Source organism: Aedes albopictus, chromosome 2 (genome assembly GCF_035046485.1).
Source record: "Aedes albopictus strain Foshan chromosome 2, AalbF5, whole genome shotgun sequence".
In the NCBI taxonomy this organism is placed as follows: Eukaryota; Metazoa; Arthropoda; class Insecta; order Diptera; family Culicidae; genus Aedes; species Aedes albopictus.
The window spans coordinates 199,278,754-199,299,357 of record NC_085137.1 but is presented as its reverse complement, the minus strand read 5'-3'; the positions used below and the strand labels follow the sequence as shown (position 1 = coordinate 199,299,357).

At 39.4% G+C, this 20,604-nt stretch overlaps 1 protein-coding gene and 2 long non-coding RNA genes across 4 annotated transcripts in view; 2 read left to right on the top strand and 1 right to left on the bottom strand.

Moving 5' to 3' along the window:
* Positions 1-20,604, top strand: part of LOC109400281 (prolyl endopeptidase FAP) — a 447,684-nt gene that overhangs the window by 409,102 nt on the left and 17,978 nt on the right. For both annotated transcript variants that reach the window (XM_062850972.1, XM_062850971.1), the window contains exons 10-14: positions 3,067-3,181; positions 16,051-16,165; positions 16,258-16,875; positions 17,484-17,836; positions 17,965-18,083. In XM_062850972.1, coding sequence (XP_062706956.1) covers positions 3,067-3,181; positions 16,051-16,165; positions 16,258-16,875; positions 17,484-17,836; positions 17,965-18,083 — 1,320 coding nt within the window. The remainder of the gene's footprint in view (positions 1-3,066; positions 3,182-16,050; positions 16,166-16,257; positions 16,876-17,483; positions 17,837-17,964; positions 18,084-20,604) is intronic.
* On the top strand, positions 13,912-14,981 carry LOC134286678 (uncharacterized). Its single transcript, XR_009996916.1, has 2 exons — positions 13,912-14,376; positions 14,678-14,981. It is a non-coding gene; the product is annotated as an uncharacterized LOC134286678 (long non-coding RNA).
* LOC134286677 (uncharacterized) lies at positions 14,805-15,676 on the bottom strand. Its single transcript, XR_009996915.1, has 3 exons — positions 15,460-15,676; positions 15,292-15,369; positions 14,805-15,197 (listed from the first exon to the last, which is right to left on the bottom strand). It is a non-coding gene; the product is annotated as an uncharacterized LOC134286677 (long non-coding RNA).

Genomic DNA, 20,604 nt, shown 5'->3' with positions numbered 1-20,604 from the left:
GGAGTTTCCTCTGGTGATCTTCTATAGAGTGCTTCACGGAGCTCCATGGAGATTTCAGTGGAAGTTCCTTCTAAGGATTTCCCCAGGCGTCCCCGCCAGAGATTTCGCCAAGAGTGCTCTCAAGGTATTCTTCCAAAAGTTGCTTCTGGGGATCTTGATGGAAGTTCCTTCAGGAAATTTATCCAGGAGACACTTTTTGGGATTCCTCTCGGAGTTCGGTCTGGAGATCATCCTGGAGTAGAATACTGCTGAATGAATCCTTAGAGGTCTTTCCTGGAACAATCTTCAAATAAAACTCCTGGAAAAATTTCCTACAGAAGCTTCCATTGAAATCTTCAGAAGGAACGCCTGGAAATTTCTGGAAGGAACTTCCTGGATGAATCCCCAAAGGGCATCCGTAGAGAAATCTCCAGAAGGAGCTCCGGTAAGAAAGCTCAAACAAATTCTGGAGGAATTCCCAGCGGGAAAATTCCATATAAAGTACACCGAGCAAGTTGAAACAGATGCGGCAAGATGAATAGCGAAGTGTTGAACAAGATTTCAATTCAATTTGAAATTTTATCATTCTATCTTTGTTTGAATCAAAAACTATTTGTTATGACTTTCAAATTGTTTAACATGATTAGATTCCGTTACACGTTAACCCGCTGATTCATCTTATCCCATCAGTTTCAACTTCTGTTAGAATCCCGAGAGAGAACTTCTGGAGGAATTCCAGAGGGAAATTTTGCATAAATACTTTCAAGGCACTTCCATTGATATCCCCAAAAGGGACTCCTAAAGGAACTCCCAGAGGGGACTCCGGGAAGTATCTCCTGAGTAAACTCCTAAAGGAATTCCCAGAGGGAACATCAGAGAGATCCTCCAGATGTTACTTGTGGGGGTTTCCTCCAGGAAAAACCTCTAATCTCTAAGGAATCCTCCATGGATCCCCAGAAGAAATTTCAGGAGAAATCCTGGAGAACCCTCGGAGGGAACTCCTGGAAGAATCACTAGAGAAAAATCCTGGAAAAGTCCCTAGAGGAAACTCCTTGAGGAATCTCCAGATAAATTTCCTGGAAGGATCCCGAAGTATAAATCCTGAAGGAACTTCCAGAGAGATTCCCGATGTAGCACCTTGATACGGTAGAAGGCATCCTCTATTTCGACATTGAGTAATGTCTTCTGGAATCGCATGATGCTGTTTTCCAGCTTGTGGGCGCACGGGCTTCTCGTCGCTAGCAGTTCGTGTACACATTTCAGCGAATGAACAATGTGTTGAGGAACGAAGTTCTTCCGACTCAGCATATTTCCCAATTTTTGGTTGTTGCTCGCGTACTCTTTGAAAATTCTCTGGACCATGGGTCCATAGTCTTGGCCAATTTTAGTGTAGAAAAACGTGTGTGTTTCCGCCATGTTGTTTTGATTATAGGATTCGACTGGATGACTGTTGATTTTTCCTAGAGAATTTCGGCTTGCAGTCTGATAAATTGCGTTGATTAATTATTTATCATCGCCGACGTTTCGGTCTGGCTATTGGACCATCTTTTAGAGTAATCCCCAGAAGTTATTCTTCGGAAAATTTCCATTGTAATTAGAAAAACCTGGAGTAATCCTCAAAAGATCTCCTGGAGGAGACACAGAGACAAATCCTAGAGGAATCTTCATGAGGAACTTTTGAAAAAAAAACCCTCATACAAACTTACATCTGTACATGTGATTTGGCATGTCAGGTCAAGTGGCAATCTCAAATTAACGTATTGATTTTCGTTCTCTTGTTCTAAAAAACTGTTTTCAAAAATAAGCATCATATATTTTAGAACATGGACCCACTTCTTATATCATAATTCCAACTTCCTTACTTTACCTTCACATATATGATGGTATAGGTCTTATTATAGCGACGACACAAATGTCCCAATTGGCAGACAGGAAATTTTTTTTAATCGATTCACCCGTTCGTATGTTTCATTGCTTCAAAGCAAAGGGATTGATTGATTGATTTGTCTTTGTTAAAAAGACTAAAGCAAAGGGAACTCATCTCAACAAATAAACTTCCCATCAGTTTCAACCCTGAACTCAAGCCTCTGTCGGGTCAACTGTGGTCCCCCAAAGTCAGCACATTTGTCTGCAGTTAGCACAAATTTCCATATAACTCAATCCCACCACTGCACACTGTTGACAACCATCAAAGTCACACGAGCACCACACACTGATTGCCTGCTGCATCAACTAAATTTCCATTTGACCAAAAACCTGTACGTAGAAAAACCTCCCCTACTCGTTCGTTGCTGGGTCGGGTTTTTCGTTTAGAACCTACAAGCCACGTGCCACCACACCATCCTTTAGCAATTTGCTTCCTCCGGTTTCTCTGTTTTCCACGAGATGTCATCACCACTTCGTCTCCATCGCCACCTTTCTCATCCTCGAATGTGAACGGCTGTATGGAGAGATTTGGTTTTTGTCGTTAAAGTATTCAAAATAATGTAGACATAAAATGATCAGTTAAAATGCACCAGTTTTGTATGGATCTCATAATATTATCGAAGTCCGACCCAGCTCTCATAAGACCATTGCATTTTGCACAACGCTCTCCTGAACGCTGAAGCAAGTAACTAGCTTCAACATGATACACGAACAGACCAAAGAAACAATTCGACATTACAGAATAGGTGTCGTAGCGGAGCTTTCGACTGTGAAATTGAAACAATAAATATCCATTTCAGACTAGCACCCACAGTACAATGTTAGGGCATGGGTCGGTCATTGTAAAGTCACGAGACGAAAACATTGGCGCCCTAATCAACAGATGGAATTTCGCCATAGAATAAATTAGGAGATCTGTGAATTTGAGTTTCGCATAACATGGAGTTTTCATTTGTGTTTTGCCTTGAACAAAATGTGCATTTCAAACGAATGAAAATTAGTTTGGAATCGTTGTGGATACGTTTTTACTTTATGTGAACCAACATTCTTTATTTATTTATTAATCACAGAAATATGTCTCTCGATTCAAGTGTAGTTAACGTCCTGCTAATTAATCAACTATAAGTCTCACGGTTTTCTTGTCTCGATTCCCATTTACAGACTCACCGCATCAGTGGCGACGGCCGAGGATGGGTCGACGAAATGTCGGTTCCGTTCTTCAGTCAAAACGGAAGCTCCTACATAGCCATATCGCCGCTTCGGGATGGAACAGCAGGTAAGCCCACATATATCGACTACAGTCTAGATTCCTACCACATGGGTTCGATCTATACGGTTACCTATTACACGGCAGTCCATATTGCAGGAATCCAAAAACTACAACGTTTTTTGCAATTTCATAAATTACCGCTTGAGGTTGATTTTTAACAAAACTTTCCCATCAAGCTGCACACTGATGTTCATAGCCTTATTTAAGAAAATCTGATTACAGCAGGTAATACTGTGTAGTTGTCACTATTTTCCAAAACTGCGTCCAGAAAGCATCAAGAAGTTGATCAAAACTGAAAACAGTGCTGTAATGGTTCATTACACAACGCAAATCAGTGCTGTAATGAACCATTACAGCACTGTTTATTTGGTGCGGGAAATTAGGCCTTTTCCTGTCAGACTTGCGTGAGGTAAAACAGCCTATTACGATGAGAAATTGCAAAAAATTCATTTCGTAACATCTAAATTCAATCACCTACAGCTCATTTGGCCGGGGTTCTGCTAAACCGAACTAAGCGCCAAAAACATTCTTCCGAGATAATTAAGCTTAAAGTTTAACCAGTCACAAATAAACAATAGCCAAGATTATTTGAAACTTTTCCGCACATATGCAACTTACAAGCCTTTATTAACTATCAGAGATGAAGTATACATGTAAATTATATGAAATCATTGATATTATTACATTTAATTTCTTAGTACTTTGCACTCAGTTCACTCTGGCTGAACAAAAACATTGGAATATGGGTTATAGTTCAGTGTGGCAGACTGTGTTTATTTGTTTTAGAGGAAACCAGCCGGATTGTAAAAAAATCTAGATTTTTCATCGTCTATGAAGTTGAAATCGATATCACTCATAATCCTTCACATCAATCAGAAACGACGCGTATAGTATGGTAGTACGGAGGTCTCAAAATAGTTTGAAATATGAACGGCGGAAGCCCACCCATCTCAGCCCTTCCCACCCATTTTTTTACAAGCAGTGCATGTGCAGGCACAGAGCAAGAGTGATTATGTCAAATGATGTCCTTGCATGTCCTGAGGTCCTGCGATGTGAAAGTGGAGCAATTTGTGTACTTCAACTTTATGCTGGTCGAAGAAAACCATGAAAATGTTATGCCAAAGTGAACTAAGACAAAACAAAATAAAAAAAACATGAAAGAGATTCGAACTTGGATCATTTAAGTGATAACCTAGCGCGTTACCTCAAGGTCATTTTACCTAGCTGAAGGTCAGTCGTTAAGTCTGAATCAAGTTCTAAAAGTTCTTCTCAAGGATGGTTTTCGTGAGAACGCCATTTTTCGATCAGCCAAAGCGAACTAAGGGTCTGTTCCAATTGAAGAATTAAAATTAATTTTCACTCAAACTTGACAGTTCTATAATTATTTCCTTAGGAAAACTGTCAAGTTTAAGTGTCGAACTGTCAAATTTAAGTAAAAATTAATTTTCATTCGCCAATTGGAACGAACCCTAAGTGTTTGATTTTTTTTTCAAGCTCTATTATTCTAATTAGCCTTGTTGTTCAATGACGGCTCCTGTGTTAAATAATCAGTATGAGGAGTGTCGACATAATGCAGGTATTTAAAACCAGTTAATTTTTGTATTGTTGAGAAAAAATGATTCTAAAATGCAGTGGATTTGGTTCGGTCTGGCTGATAGTGATTTGGAAAAATGGTGATCAGCGCCATCGAAACATAAATGGATCCTCCAATACCCATATTTCTAATTACGTGTTCAACTCTATCACAGATTGTTACTATGAGTCGGTTAGAAGTTAGAAATCTGACGGCAATTAGAAGAACTTGAAATGTTCATCATCTGGACCAAAACTAAAATGTTTCGCTGATTCTATGGAATGGTTTACAGTTCACTCTGGTTGGATGCAAAATGATGTTTTGTATGTTCCGCCAAACAGAAATTTTGAATTTACTCCACGAAGAGCTGTCAGAATTACAGGATTTTTATACGAAAGGAAGATCATATTATTCTTCATCTAATGGATAAGAAAACTCTATTTTTCAAAAAATGGTCTTTGGTTCGGTTTAGCTCAACCTGAGAATATGGTATTTGAAAAACTTGTGCGGCTGGACCAGTTCTGCAGAAAAGTCACAGAAAACCGCTATTTTTCGAATGTTTAAGGTAAACATCACGGACTACCTTCGAAGAATGCCAATACCAAGTAACATTTTAAGATTTATGAAGCTCTTTAAGCAGTTTTCGTGATAAATTTTATAAATCTTCTAATAAAACCAATCAATCCATCACAACCTTCTGATAACCGCTATAAGAACGCATTCCAACCAAGTGGACCATACTTATAGAGGCTTAAATACAAATCGATATTAAGAGCAGCAATAAGTTCGCAATAAAACAATCATGTTGTTCATTTCTGCTCGAAAAATTTTGACATCCAGTTTCTCTTTCTTCCGGGCTGGAAAAGGTAAACAAACTATTGCCGTGGTCGTAAAACATAATGGAATTGAAGTTGAAATTGATGCTTAGTAATGTGTGACTTTGTGACGATTATGGCATCAAATAATTATGTGCGATCTTAGTTTCACCGCAAATTTAGCAATTATAGGCGCATTTGATTAACGCGCCTTGTAAACAGTCCAGTTTACGGAAATAATGTGGATACAGAGTGAAAATGAAGTTTCTGATTTTATCATGTGTGCCCCCAAAAATGAGTTTGCTAGTGGCGTGCACAGTTCTACTTCTCCCAAGATGCGTCACATCATCTAGGTATGTAAAATTTTGCCATTTCTTTCGAATTTGCGCTGAGTAAAAAATGCAATGTATCTTCATTATTGCCGCAATAGGTGCAATTGGACGTGACGATACCATGTTAAGCTACCAATAAATCCATTGAAGAATTTCGCTACTCTTTACGAGATGGCGCTCTGATAGATCATGAACAGCATTTCACAATGGTCAACTTAGGCTGGTCACAACAAATTATGGAATGTGTGAACAAATTACAATTATTTTTATTTTGTTGAAAGAATATTTTTTCAATGTAAAGTTTTGAATTTTTGAACCAAAGAATATTGAAAATAATAAATAATTTAAGCCGTGATTACGATTGTTTTTAGTTTTGGCCACTCAAAATGACATAGTGCATCTGCTGGCATGGTATACACGCAGTGATTACTCTATAAATGATTATTTTATAGTACTTTTGATGACTGTTCTTCTTCTTCTTCTTTATGGCTCGACGTCCCCACTGGGACTTGGCCTGCCTCGCTTCAACTTAGTGTTCTTTGAGCACTTCCACAGTTATTAATTGAAGGGCTTTCTTTGCCTGCCATCGCATGAATTCGTATATTGTGTGGCAAGTACAATGATACACTATGCCCAGGGAGTCGAGAAAATTTCCCCGACCGGAACGGGAATCGAACCCGCCGTCTCCGGATTGGCGATCCATAGCCTAACCACTAGGCTAACTGGAGACCCCGATGACTGTTATAAAGCTTTTCAAAACCAAATAGGTTGCAGTGTTGATAAGTTTTGTAGTAATGTTATTTATTGATGCTTTGTGAAACGCTTCTAGTGTTCAATAAAACTTCAACCGATGGCATTATCTATGGCCATTATAAAACTCTAATAAAACAAAAATAAATCTAATGAGCTCTGAGAATGTTACGATGAATATCATTTGACATTTTTCAAAGGTGGTCCATGACATTTACCTTAAATATTCAAAAAATTAAAAAAAAAATAGAAGTTTTTCCGTGACTTCCTTACAGAACTGGTCTTGAAGCACAAGTTTTGGCGATCCATAGCCTAACCACTAGGCTAACTGGAGACCCCGATGACTGTTATAAAGCTTTTCAAAACCAAATAGGTTGCAGTGTTGATAAGTTTTGTAGTAATGTTATTTATTGATGCTTTGTGAAACGCTTCTAGTGTTCAATAAAACTTCAACCGATGGCATTATCTATGGCCATTATAAAACTCTAATAAAACAAAAATAAATCTAATGAGCTCTGAGAATGTTACGATGAATATCATTTGACATTTTTCAAAGGTGGTCCATGACATTTACCTTAAATATTCAAAAAATTAAAAAAAAAATAGAAGTTTTTCCGTGACTTCCTTACAGAACTGGTCTTGAAGCACAAGTTTTTCATATACCATATTCTCAGGTTCAGCTTCTTAAATGAGCTGTAGGTGATTGAATTTAGATACACAGATCGAAAAAAGAGTGTAAAATTCTGTGGTATATGATGCACATGTTTGGAGCGTGGGATATCCCAGAAGTTTACATGACATATCATGTAAAAGTCATAAAATATCATGTAATCTTCCATTATATGTCATGTAAATCCGCATGACTCTGAGTGTTTACATGACATATAACACAAATTTACATGATATATCATGTAAACCATCATAACACTAAGTTTACATGACTAAAATGAACTTTACATGACGTGTAAATCTCATTATTTTTATCTGTGTATGACGGAATAAAATTTTCAGCACTGATCTCAGGCGTATTCCAAGATAGCACCATACTTTCTTTGGCAAAGTAGTAGTTCTAGAGTAGATCTACCACACAGACACAATGCCAACTAACATCCAATTAGTTGGCAATTTGGCCGATAGAGGCGCTACGTAGAATTGGTTGCTATATACACTCGCCAGTAGAAGCACTCATAAGTTATCACATGCGATATCTCAAAATCTAGTTTATTTGGAACAATGCTTTTGTTCAGTAGGTCGATATCAATCTGGTGATTCACCAATTCTTTATTACACCAACGAACCTAACCTCAAAATTACTGACAATTCACAGGTCATTTTGACAGATGAACCATGAGCATGAAAAGAACGACAACAAGATCGATAAAGTAGAATATATGATCCGTCCTTTGCGTGCATATGTGTGGTCTGTCAAAATGACCAGAGAATTGTCAAACATTTTCATGGCTAGCTTTGTTGGTGTAATGAAGAATTAGTTCATGATTGCGTTGCTAGGTGTCGCTAGTTGTCAAATAAAGTTTCAATTTGCACTATTTCGGGACCCAGAGTAGATATAAAAATGTTGTCTTCGGCAAAGTTCTTCAGGAAGCCAAGAGCTATCTTGTGATTCAATAATAAGTTGGTGATTTTGCCGCTATGTGGCGCTAGTTGTCAAGTAAAGTTTAAAACTCCACTGTTTCGGGATCCTTAGCAGCTGAAAATGTCATTTTGACATATATAAATTTAAAAACATCCCGAATGTTTCGGACTATCTTCGAAAAATGCCAATTGATATTCACCATGAATATCATTGGCATTTTTCGAAGGTTAGCCCGTGACATTTATTTCAAATATACAAAAAAGATCGTTTTTTTCCGTGCCTTTCTTGTAGAGCTGGTCTAGCCGCACAAGTTTTTAATATACCATATTCTCAGGTTAAGCTTCTTAAATGAGATTGATGTTTTTGAATTTATATATGTCAAAATGAAATTGTGGTAATTGCGTTGCGAATTCCCCTACTTTTTACTCGCGGTAACAGTGATAAAACGGCCTACTTTTCTTCACTGAGGCAAAGGTGCCGAAAAGTACTACTATTCGGCACTCTTTAGAGTGCTGAGAAGTAGTACTTTTCGGCACTTTTGCAATCACACACTTTTTGTTACGTACCGCTACTTCCGTTGATACAGTTGCTGCTTCCACATGCACTGAGCAGTTCGAATCCGAATCAGGACGATTCAGATTCTGATTTGAACTGCCAATCAGGCGTAGAAGCAGAAGCTGAACCTACTTTTACTTTTGCTAATGATGCTGCATGACGACGACGAGAGCTTGAAAACTTGCGACAGTTGGCCTACCATAGCCTACCTGATCGAAGAAAATACTATGCACTACGTCCTTTCGCGCATAGAGACTCGCACGTGGTTGCTGCTGGTACACGTTGGCACAATGGTCGGAAAAAGATAAAGTTCGGCCAAAACTCTTTTTATGTGTTAAATCGAAGTTATAGGTTGCCTAGATATGTTATATAGTATTTTTAGTGTTTAAAAAGGGGTATTCAAAAATTACGTAATTTCAATAATTTCAAAAACGGTGAAAATCAGTAAACCCCATATTTTTTGCGTTTTTTGTTAGAAAATCAATTCGAATTTAAATAAATGATCATCTTTCGATCAAATCCAATCAAGTTTGTTCAAAACGTGTGAAAAATGTGGAAAGATAAATTTTATTTCAGTAAAAAGTGGAAAAATAACGTAAAATATATGAAAAAACATGATTATTTTAAATAGCTCTAATTTGAAAAACTGCAAATTTCTGCAAAATATTTAAACGTTTTTGGGCAGCTCTAAGCATGATGTTTAAGATGTACTATTCGAAATTGCGGCGACACGTGACGACACGAACCGTTTTTTAACTTAAAAATTACCAAAATTTCTAAGGTACAATATATGAAAATTTGAAAATTTTTGTAACATATTAATTTTGCACCATACGTGCATTCAAACAGTCCAGTAACAAGCTTTCATATGCTGGATAACTTCAAACATATATTCCATTCTCAAAATAATATTATTTTACTTTTTGCGAATAATTCATTTTTCAATTTTATGACTTAGGCCACTTTGGTAGTGAAAATGTCATTGAAATACAAAAGCTGGTATGCTTTTAATTAAGAATCATAAAAGCACAATACATTAACTTTGTTATAAGGTGAAATAAAGTTTAAAAATATCAATTTCGTTTTTTGAGAGTTTTGGCCGCCCTTTTGTATGGAGCCCGACCAATGTGGTTGGTGTGGCTAGAGAGATTATACTGTACGGGTATTTTTGCAACTACAAAAAACTTTGTATACAACGCGGTGCAAAACTCGATTTTTTCAGCACTCGTCGTATTTATCCAACTCGGCAATCCTCTTTGGATAAACGTACAACTCGTGTTGAAAAATAATCATTTTGCAACTTGCTGCATAAATATCTATTTCAGCACTAATCCAGAGTAGATAGTGTCATCTTCGGCAATTGTCTTTAGGAAGTCAGGAAATCTGGTGATTCAACAATTAGGCTCAGTGTACCAGTTATGGCTATAGTACCTCACATTCGCCATAGTTGATTTTCAACCTTTAAAGATACAAATCAACAAGAAAAAAATCGTGAACAACAGATCACGATCACAAATGATATTGCAATCATTAAAACTTCACAATTTGCTCAAATTATGGTAGAAATAAATCATTTTCCTTAAGTTTTCGGCCTCCTTGCACCCTATTTCGCCATAGTGTACCAGTTATGGCAAATCCCATAAGGAATGCATGTAAATAGTGTGAAGTGGAACCCAAATTAACAAATGTGTCCATAGCTGGTACAGGGTTCCTATCATTGGCACACGCCGTAATAAATACTAAAAGTAGTTTTGGCCCCGTTTTTATATTTTTCCTGTAAACTATGAAAACTAATCAATCATTTGACTTATTGTTTACATTCGTCGGTCTTCTTCTTATTTTTGTATAAATAGTTTTTCTTAGGTGGTGCGATAACTGGTACAGGCACCCTAGTTGATAATTTTGCCGCTAGATGACGCTAAGCGTCAAGTAAACCTTCAAACTTGTCTATCCGAGGATTCAGAGCAGATAGAAAATTGTCATCTTCAGCAAAGTTCTTCAGCAAGTCAAGAGCTATCTGGAAATTCAATAAAAAGTTGGTGATTGCGCCGCTAGGTGGCGCTAGTTGTCAAGTAAAGTTTCAAACTTCTCTATCTCGGGATCCAGAGCAGACGTACTGGTAAATTCAATTGACCTGAGGTTGCTGACAGATGTGTTATTTAAAATTCATTTTCCGTAGGAAGGCGAATGTGGAGAGCTGCATTTAGCAAACGCTGTTTACCTAGTATTAATACCTAAACATTCTTCCATTGCTGAAAATAATTCGGCCGAAGAGTTAGCGCGCGCTGGAGCATTATATGATTTCAGTGGTCCTGAACCAGCTATTCCAGTATCGAAGTTTTGGGTAGCTTCAGATTCACACCTGGGCTGCCGCTTAACATAAACAATACTGGAATAGTTTGGAGTCATGTCGTCAAATAAAATTGTATTGTACTGCGTCATCTCCAGCGGTGACGAAGTATCTAGCAAATCTGTCTAAGCAGATTTGCAACATGCTGGTCAAAGCATTGGCTAATCACTTCCGACTCAAATATCACATGGCAAATGCTCAGCAAGCTGATTCATTTGTATTTATATAATACCTACCCAAGTAACCAAAAGTTCAGATAAAAGGGTACTTTCTAAGCTAAGCAGCATGTTCGAGGTTGCTCATTAGCCTTCTAAGCAGCTTCATTTTTAAGTAATTTTGGAACTTGAAAGTTCACATAAGCACGCTGGATAGCCTTCTAAGCAGCTTCTGACAGAACTTTGACAAAATTCATGCAGAAACAAAAATGTGTTTTTCAAAATTACAACCCCGCCCTGTTGGTGGGTGTCTGGAAATTGCTTATGATAGTTAAATTTTCACACATGTCGCTGCTATGTAGAATTGAACTTGATCCTCCTGCGTAATAGCCTGCCGACTTGCCGCTGCACTGCTGAAGACACTTGACGAAGTCAAGCATACTTCACTTTTGTACAAATGGGAAAAACTAGCTGCCAACAGAAAATCAATTCAAGTCAGACGTTACCTGCTGTTCACTCAATCACTAGTGTAGTACTGTGGTAGAGCATAGGGTTCTCACGCAGCGACTCTCGGTTCAAATCCGATGGGCGGCATTTTTTTTTTGTTCAAGCCTAGTATTCATTAATTTGATAAATTCCTATTTGTCGTTTGTTCGTGTATGCTTAAACAGCTGTTTCTGTAAATGAAATAAATTTAATCTTCATTGAAACACAATGCTACTGAACTGAACTTCTATGAACTTGAAAGTTCCGACAAAATTCCGAGTAGCATCTTAAGCAACTTTAAAGTTCCGCGAAGTTCAGATAAAGTTCCGAATGAAACTTTCTGGCTACTTAAAAGGCTAACAATGAGCCTTGTCGGAACTTGTGACCGAAGTTCCAACAAGGCTCATTGTTAGCCTCTTAAGCAGCCAGAAAGTTCCATTCCATTCCATTCCAACTTTAACTGAACTTCGCGGAACTTGAAAGTGCATTTTGTCATGGGAAGCGGAACTTTTGGTTACTTGGGGAGGAATCCAAATATAGAACTTCGTATCATTTTTGATATGTAAATGTCCAGTTTTTGCGCAACTGCGTTTTCGAATACTCGGTAAACACTTATTAAGTGAAACTGACTTTAGAAACCTAAATTTCCAGGTTATACTGTTGTTCTTAACCCGCTGTGGAAAAGATCTTAAGGCTTTCTGTACGCATTATGCATTATTACAGTGCCCTTTTCAGTGTCACTAATGAAAGACGCACGGTGGAGTTTGCAACCAAATCGACCATGTGATGGTAGATGGTCTACACTTCTCGGACGTCATTGATGTTAGACCTATAAGAAGGAAACTTAACATCGATTAAGATCACTATCTCGTAGTTAGTAAGATTCGAGCTCGGTTATCAACCGTATCGGACTCTTAGAATCAGCGCTCGATGCATTTCAACATCCAGCTTTTTTCAGCAGACGATCAGATAGCCGAACCTGGACGAGCGGATATATGAGATCAACGAGCAGTAATCTCAACACTCTGTTGGAATCTATCCACGGAGCGATGAGTACGGTAGATCGGCAAGTTATCGCTGTTCAAAGATGGCTTTGAAACGGATGGTTCGACGATCTATAAGAACTCTAAGCTCAACTGTACACCCTGGTCCTCCGGAAATTGATGTCAAGGCAATACTACGAACCAGATCTAATGGCAACGACCCACAAGATGGAAAAGAATTTGCAATTGGACACTCAGTTCGTGAAACGGCAGATCACTCTTACCTGGAGCACCCGTATATTCGCTGATGTACTGAAAGACAACTTGAGCATAATCAAAGTACACAGCCCCCACTTAGTAAGAACTGATGATGACAAAGACGAATTCTACGTGCAGCTCCCACTCACCCCTAAATAGGACTGCTGGGGTACAGCTTAAGTCGCCATCTACGACGAAGCCGAGAGCTACGTGGCATTGATTCGAATGATTCAACGTGGAACCAGTAGAACGTGGAATATTACAAACAGAAGCGGAAACAGTAGATCCGCCTCTTCGGGAGAAGGAACGCCGCCTGGAAGAACCTTCGTGCGAGGAAATGGAACTGCTGTGCTGTGCTTGAGAAACACAGAAGTTCTACCAGAAGCTCAACGCATCCTGCCGCAAGCCGAAATGTACCATGATAAGGGCGGAAGCCTCACGACGGACCTACTAGTGGTTATCAAAAGCTGACAGTAGCACTACGATGAACACTTGAATGATGCACAGAACTAAAGCTCTGAATATCAAGGCAGCAGAAGTAATAACTTCAACCTATAATCTGAACCCACCAATGCAAAGTTTGAGGTTTTACCTTTTCAAAACACTATATAAGTTTTAAAAACAATGTTTTTTTTTCTACGAAACAGTTGTAAAGGGGGTCAAATTTTCTAATTTTCCCTATTTTGCTGCAACTGTAAGTATTTGTATGCGCTAACTCCTATGCTGTGGGAGCAACTGATGAAAACTCTCTAGTTCCGGGACTGGTAATCGAACCCATGATTTTCCACTTATTAGGAAAACGTGTAATCAGTGCAATTTTAGGAGATGTTTATTAGAGATTTCTCATGAGAATCGATTTAAATATCTGGAGGTTTATCATACACGGGAAAAAATCCGCTGCTTGGAACCTGCTAAATGAGTCATGATTTCGCGTAAAATGTGTTTTTTCATGTTATAAATATACACCACAAAAAAAGGTCATAATTTCATGACTCATGTTGCCGTAACGTCACCTTGGCGTTACGTTTTTAATATTTATTGACAAAAATTTATAAGTTAAGTCATGATGTCATGCCCATGAATACCAGAACTATTAACTAGATTTATAAAACCAGAAGCGGTATTCATAGAACTTGTAGTTGTAATTTATGGTTCCAGTTTTATTAGCGAAATTTGATAAGTCGGTTCATATTATCATGAAGTACGTACTCAAACTATGAACTAAATTTATGAAAGCTTGAGCATTACTCATGGTGCAAGTATTTGTCATTTATGGTACTGGATCGATTTGCGAAAAATGGTAGTACTGGTCATGTTATCATAAAGCATGTTCTAAATTTATTACCTAATGTTATAAAAACATAAGGGCCCATATAGCCGAGGCGGTAAACGCACGGGTATTCAGCATGACCATGCTGAGGGTGACGGGTTCGATTCCCGGTCGGTCCAGGATCTTTTCGTAAAGGAAATTTCCTTGACTTCCTTGGGCATTCCTATCTTCGTGCCTGCCACACGATATACGCATGCAAAATGGTCATTGGCAGAGGAAGCTCTCAGTTAATAACTGTGGAAGTGCTCATAGAACACTAAGCTGAGAAGCAGGCTTTGTCCCAATGAGGACGTTATGCCAAGAAGAGAGAAGAAGAGAGAGATAAAAACATAAGCAGTATGCATGATTCTAGTATTTGTAATTTATACTATCGGATTAATTGGTGCAAAGTGGCATTTAAGGTCATGTTATCGTGAAGCACGCACTCTGAAATCATGAACAAGGTTCCTGAATATTGAAGTAATTTTTATGATTCTGGTATTTGTCAATATTTATTCATCATTGTGCCTTCAACCTACTCAATAGCCCGCAGTAAATCGCGGGTGCTTTTGGGTAGATCTACCGCTGGGATTTTGAACAGATGAGCCTGCAAGAACATCCAGAGGGGCTTGCAGTCTGGTGCATACTGGAGATTCAAAACATATATCACTTGCATGCAAATGCAAATGGCATGGAGGATGTGGTCTGCCTTGTACTCCGCTCCCCCGAAAATAACGAGCACCGCTCCTTCTCCCCGCGATGCCCCAACCGAAACAATTTGCGGCTGCAAATTAAGGTTCTCGAATTTTTCCTTAAGGAAATCCAAGCGCGTGCTGATTTTATGTTCCATGTCGCCCGCCGTCTGCATAGAAAAGAAAAGATTTCTATTCAAAAAAATATATAATAAAATAAAGCAAGGCTTGATTGTATAAATTGTTAGTTAATAAAATCATTACGTGAGCTTGATTGTTCTGCTGCTGATGAAGCTGGCCGGAGTTTTGTGCCGGAATATAGAGTTTTTTCACTTTCAACTTCTGGAATGTAGTTCAATAATTATATAGTTTACTACTATTTAAGTAAGAACAATTCACTACACTTTTTCGAAAACCAAAAAAAAATCTCACCGGAAAACACTGCCGCTCACAAAAGGCGCCTTGACAGAAGTGACAAAAATGGCGTAGGTGATTCTGCGCGAGGGTTTGCGTAACGCTTACGGTGCCCAAATTCGTTTGTTGTGATTCATGATTTTATGACTCTGCGTTATGTTTATACGACTCAGCGTCTGGTTGAGATGACTCAGCGTCATAGTTTTATGACTCAGAGCCATGCTACCATGACTATGCTTTATGATATTCAATTTATGAAAACGAGTTTAATTTTTTCATAACGCTTTTACGGCCATGGCTTTTGTTGATGGAATCAGTTATTATTATTCATGATAATCGTTGTTAACGTCATGATATCATGACTTGTAGTTACAATATCATGAAGCGACAAGTTTTATGATTTCATAACATTTAAGTCATGGATCCAGCAACGATTTTTTTCCCGTGTAGTCAATTATTGAAAGCGGACCAAGTCCTTACTTCCTCTTCAGTTATTTCAATTTTAAAAAGCATCCATTGCATTGTGTATACAATTGCCGATAATATATGTTCTTTGATACCACTTAAATCATTTAATTTTTGCTCTTTTTATCTGCTACAATCCCACAGGACATTTCCGGCATCTCGTCCATCTCCACATCGGCAAAAAGCGAATTATTCCATTAACGCATGGCCACTTCGAGGTGAACAAAATACTGCACTGGGACCAGACCAACAATTTCGTGTGAGTATTTCGGCGACACAATTCCGCTGCCAAAAGGATTATTGTCAACTGGATAACATTTTTCCGCATGGACGTGTTTTTCATCCCTACAGCTACTATCTGGGTATCCCAGAGCACTCGCCCGGACAGCAACATTTGTACCGGGCTTCATCACTGCCACCGAAACAGGGCACTCCCCCTCGTCCTCCCCGATGTCTGACCTGTAGCCATCAGCCCAGTGGTCAAGCACACGTCAGCAAAGTGAAAGCATCGAACCGTGTACAACAGCAGCAATGGAACGACGACTGGGAGGATGACCACTTGGATGAACTGGAGGAGGACGACTACATTGATATTCCCGTCACAACTCCATCGCCGAAGAAGAAGCGCCAATCAGAAGAGCCACCAAGCCCACCGACGCCGTGTCAGTTCTTTACGGCGACCTTCGCTCCCAACAGCAATGAATTTGCCCTTATCGAGTGTCTGGGCCCGGTTATACCATTCAGTGCCATCTATCGGATCCAGGTGGATCCCACCAAGAGCCCTACGCAAGTTTTGTACTACCTGCAAAACAACACCGCACTGGCGGAAAGGATTTCCAAAGTGGCACTGCCACAGGTGAGATCCTTCCCGGTTATGATTTCCGGCGGATATCACGCTCAGGTGCGACTGTTTCTGCCACCGGGGCTGCGAGAGGATGAAATCACTCGGTACCCGATGGTGGTGCACGTGTAAGTATTAATTGAATAAGTCGTGAAGTATTGTGTAGGGTGTACTGTGGTCGAGACGGTAAAAAATTTCATGAAAATCTGGGACATATTAAAGATAATTATCATTTGAGTACCTTTAATAAATTGTTCACTAACACGATAAAAAATCATATTTAAGAACTATGCAAAAGTATGGCTTACCCAACTTTTTGTAAAAACTCCATGCAATATTTCCTCTGAAATATGTTTCTAATGGAGAAATTTCCATGATTTTTTTTTTCAATTGAAGATTTACATCATCAATGAACTTGACCATTGTTTTATGCCATTTTTAAAAGCTTTCCAAAAGTTTTACACCCATCACTTCCTTCAGAATTTTCAGTAAAAGTGTGAGAGGAAAATCTGCAAAAAGATTTGTTTAAAAATGTCAACAATATATTTTCCATGAACTAACAACAACTTCTTCAGAAATTACCATCCAGTTCCTTTGATACTTGAGCTTCAAGAATTTCTTTGTGGTGTACAGTTCCACAACATAAAAACGCCACGCATAATTTCGTTTCCGACCACAGTTCGACGTTGAAAAATATTGCATCCATTATGACGATGGCATCATTCCCTCATTGCAGCTACTCGGGCCCCGGAACGCAACTGGTGACGGATAAGTGGCGCATCGATTGGAACACCTATCTGGCCGGTACGAAGGACTACATCGTAACGCAGATCGACGGGCGCGGTTCCAGCGGTCAGGGCTATCAACTTCTGTACGAGGTGTACCGCAGGCTCGGCACCGTGGAAGTCTCCGATCAGCTCGAGGTCGCCGAGTATCTGCGCGACAGTTTGCACTTTGTCGATAAACGCCGCGTGGGCATCTGGGGCTGGAGTTACGGTGGCTACACGGCTGCCCTGGCGATGGCCAGCCCAACCTCGCTGTTCCAGTGCGGTATCAGTGTCGCGCCGGTCACTAATTGGAAACTTTACGGTAGGTTGACGGGATGGGGAGGGGGGCAATTCCCCATGGAGTGTTCGATATGGCGTAATTAATTCTGACTGCGTGTACCATCCCTATGTTTACACTTCCCTCTATCTATCTATGCATTTCCACCTTAGACTCGACGTACACGGAGCGGTACATGGGTCTTCCGAACGTGACCGACAACTACAAGGGCTACGAGGATAGCGATTTATCAAAACACGCTGAAAAGCTGCGTGATAAGCAATTTCTTATGGTGAGTCCATTAGCGAGCAATTCATTGGGTAAACACACATACATACACACTATGCGCCGCGCCCCACGAGGATGGTCGGTTCGTTGCAATCCCGCTGCTTGTGGTTGAGTAGCCGCACTTTGTTGGAGCGATGATGATACTCGTACTCGTAGAGTAGGAGAAAGCACTACGTTTCCTGGCAGAATGGGTTGGTTTCCGCTGCTAAATGTTATTTTTATTATGCAGTGGTGAGGTCACAGGCGGTGCCAGATTTAGTTTAAAAAGAACTGATGGGACTACCCTGTCCAAGTTCGCAGGGTTTGACGGTATTAAAGTGAAGGTTATTGTAATGTAGTATTCTTTAGTGAATCATATCACCTTTTTAACACTTTAATGCGCCTCCAACGGTTCATCACGAACCGGCTGCTGCAGATAGAGTATGACTGATCATATGTTTTGGCATATTCATCAGACATGCTCGATAAACACGGAGGGACCGCCGGAGCTCAATAGATTCTATACCCAAGCAATAGTTCCAAGTCGGTTGGAATTGAGAAGGTTTTGATGATCGTTGCGACTCCGTGGTCGTGTGGCTAGGGTCACCAAGCTCTTAGTCGCATCGTGCTGAGGAGCGCGGGTTCGATTCCCGCCGCAGCTGTCAGGAAAAGTTTTCGGCTGTGCCACTGGGCGTTGCATGCTAGTCCGTTGTCTAGTGTCGTGCTTCCTTCAAAGAGCGAAAAGCTCACTGGAAGCATTGAACGTGTCCGTGTCTTTTTAAAAAATCCTAGTAGAAATATTATAGGTTTTGTGACAGGTTTTGAAACCTTTTTATCTGTTCTGTCTACTGGCAACTTGAAAATGCTATTTGGACTTTCTTTCCCACATTTTTTGGTTGATTTTGATTAACTACTAAATTTACTATAATTTGAATAGTATACAATAATTAAATATATTTATATTAGTAATTTTATCAAAACAGATTTGCTTCTTTTAAATATTACAATGATATCCAGTAATATTCTCTAAATCTAGTGAAATCAACCGAATAGTAGGAAGGAAAGTTGCAGCACCTAATAGTGCTGATAGAATCGAAGCTAACGTGCGAACAATGGATTACTGCACGAATATACATATACTGGCCTGCTTGCTCTCACACGAGGTTTGACTTTGACTTTGACAAACGTCAAATTTTCTTTGGGAGTGGACGGGCCAGCCTAAGTTTATGCAGTGGACCATACTTAAACGCTTAATTGACGTCATAATGCATTCGACGAGACATTTTGGACAAAAACTGATTGTTTCTAATAAGCTGAAGGACGTAACTTGTGTATGACTAGGCTGACATTTCTAGATTACGGGGGAAAAAATGACATGGTTTATCTAGGTAGGACTGATAGGACAAATGAACGGATTGGCTCTGTTTTAATAGTTAGGTTGTTTCCGTACCTCGTATCATTGGAAGCCCATGACATGTTCAAAACTAGTGTCTTTCATTGGGGATGGCGCCAGAGCTGTAGGGGGCTACCAACATAGGTGTTATCGCAGTAACGGTTGTCGTCTACAATTGGTATTTGATCGAAATATTTCTTGCAGATAGCATAGGCACAGTTGTCAACATAGACAGCATTTTGTGTTATATTATTTCCAAGAAGTAATAGCAAAGACATAAACATTCCTGGGGCTTCAGGTTCCGCGGGTTAAGATTTGTTCTGATAGCTTCATAGACTTCACATGACTGAGGGCAGACATGACTAATACACACAGACGACACAGACAGACCTGAGACGAGACTCGCGAAGACGGTCTTCTTTTTCTCCACTTTATTATTTGTGTCTTCTTTCTATCTGTGTTGACATTATGTTTTGGGCTGGTGGTTCAAACACGTACGTGACCGCATCACCTCACATGCAGTGTGACTGAATCCCATTCACGCACAAAATCATGTTGAGGTGAAATTTTGCATCGCCAACAATCACCAAGCAAAGTAATCATTGGAATATTTTGTTTTCAATTTATTTTTGATAGTACAGGAGAAGAAAATGCTGCTCGGAGTGAATTTTGGCTTCAGTATTTATCTCGGATAGCAATACTTTACTCGTTTTAGGTAACGTAACCAAACGGGCTACAACTGACAGCTCAGTACTCCATTGCACGGTGACGTCATCAAGAAATCGTTCTCTTTCTCTCCTACGGGAAATTAGACAACAACAGGACCAACACCTGTCAAATATGATAGGTACTGGTCCTGTTGTTTTCAAACTCTCTGGAAGAGCGAAAGAGATAGAATTTCGCCGTGAGGTGGTCTGTTGGGCTGCACTTGACGTTGCTTTTTTTCCTCTTCGCTAGCCTCGTCTCAGAGACAGACGAACTTTACGAATTTAAAGCGCTTGAATGATAAACTTTTTTGTTTACATCTGCAAGTTTCTTCAGCACCGCAATTCCTTTTTGTAAACATGTCGTACGGATGAAGAGATTGATAAAAAATATTTCAAGGCAAATAATGATATTTCCAGTGAGGAAATGTGATGCACGTGCAGACCCA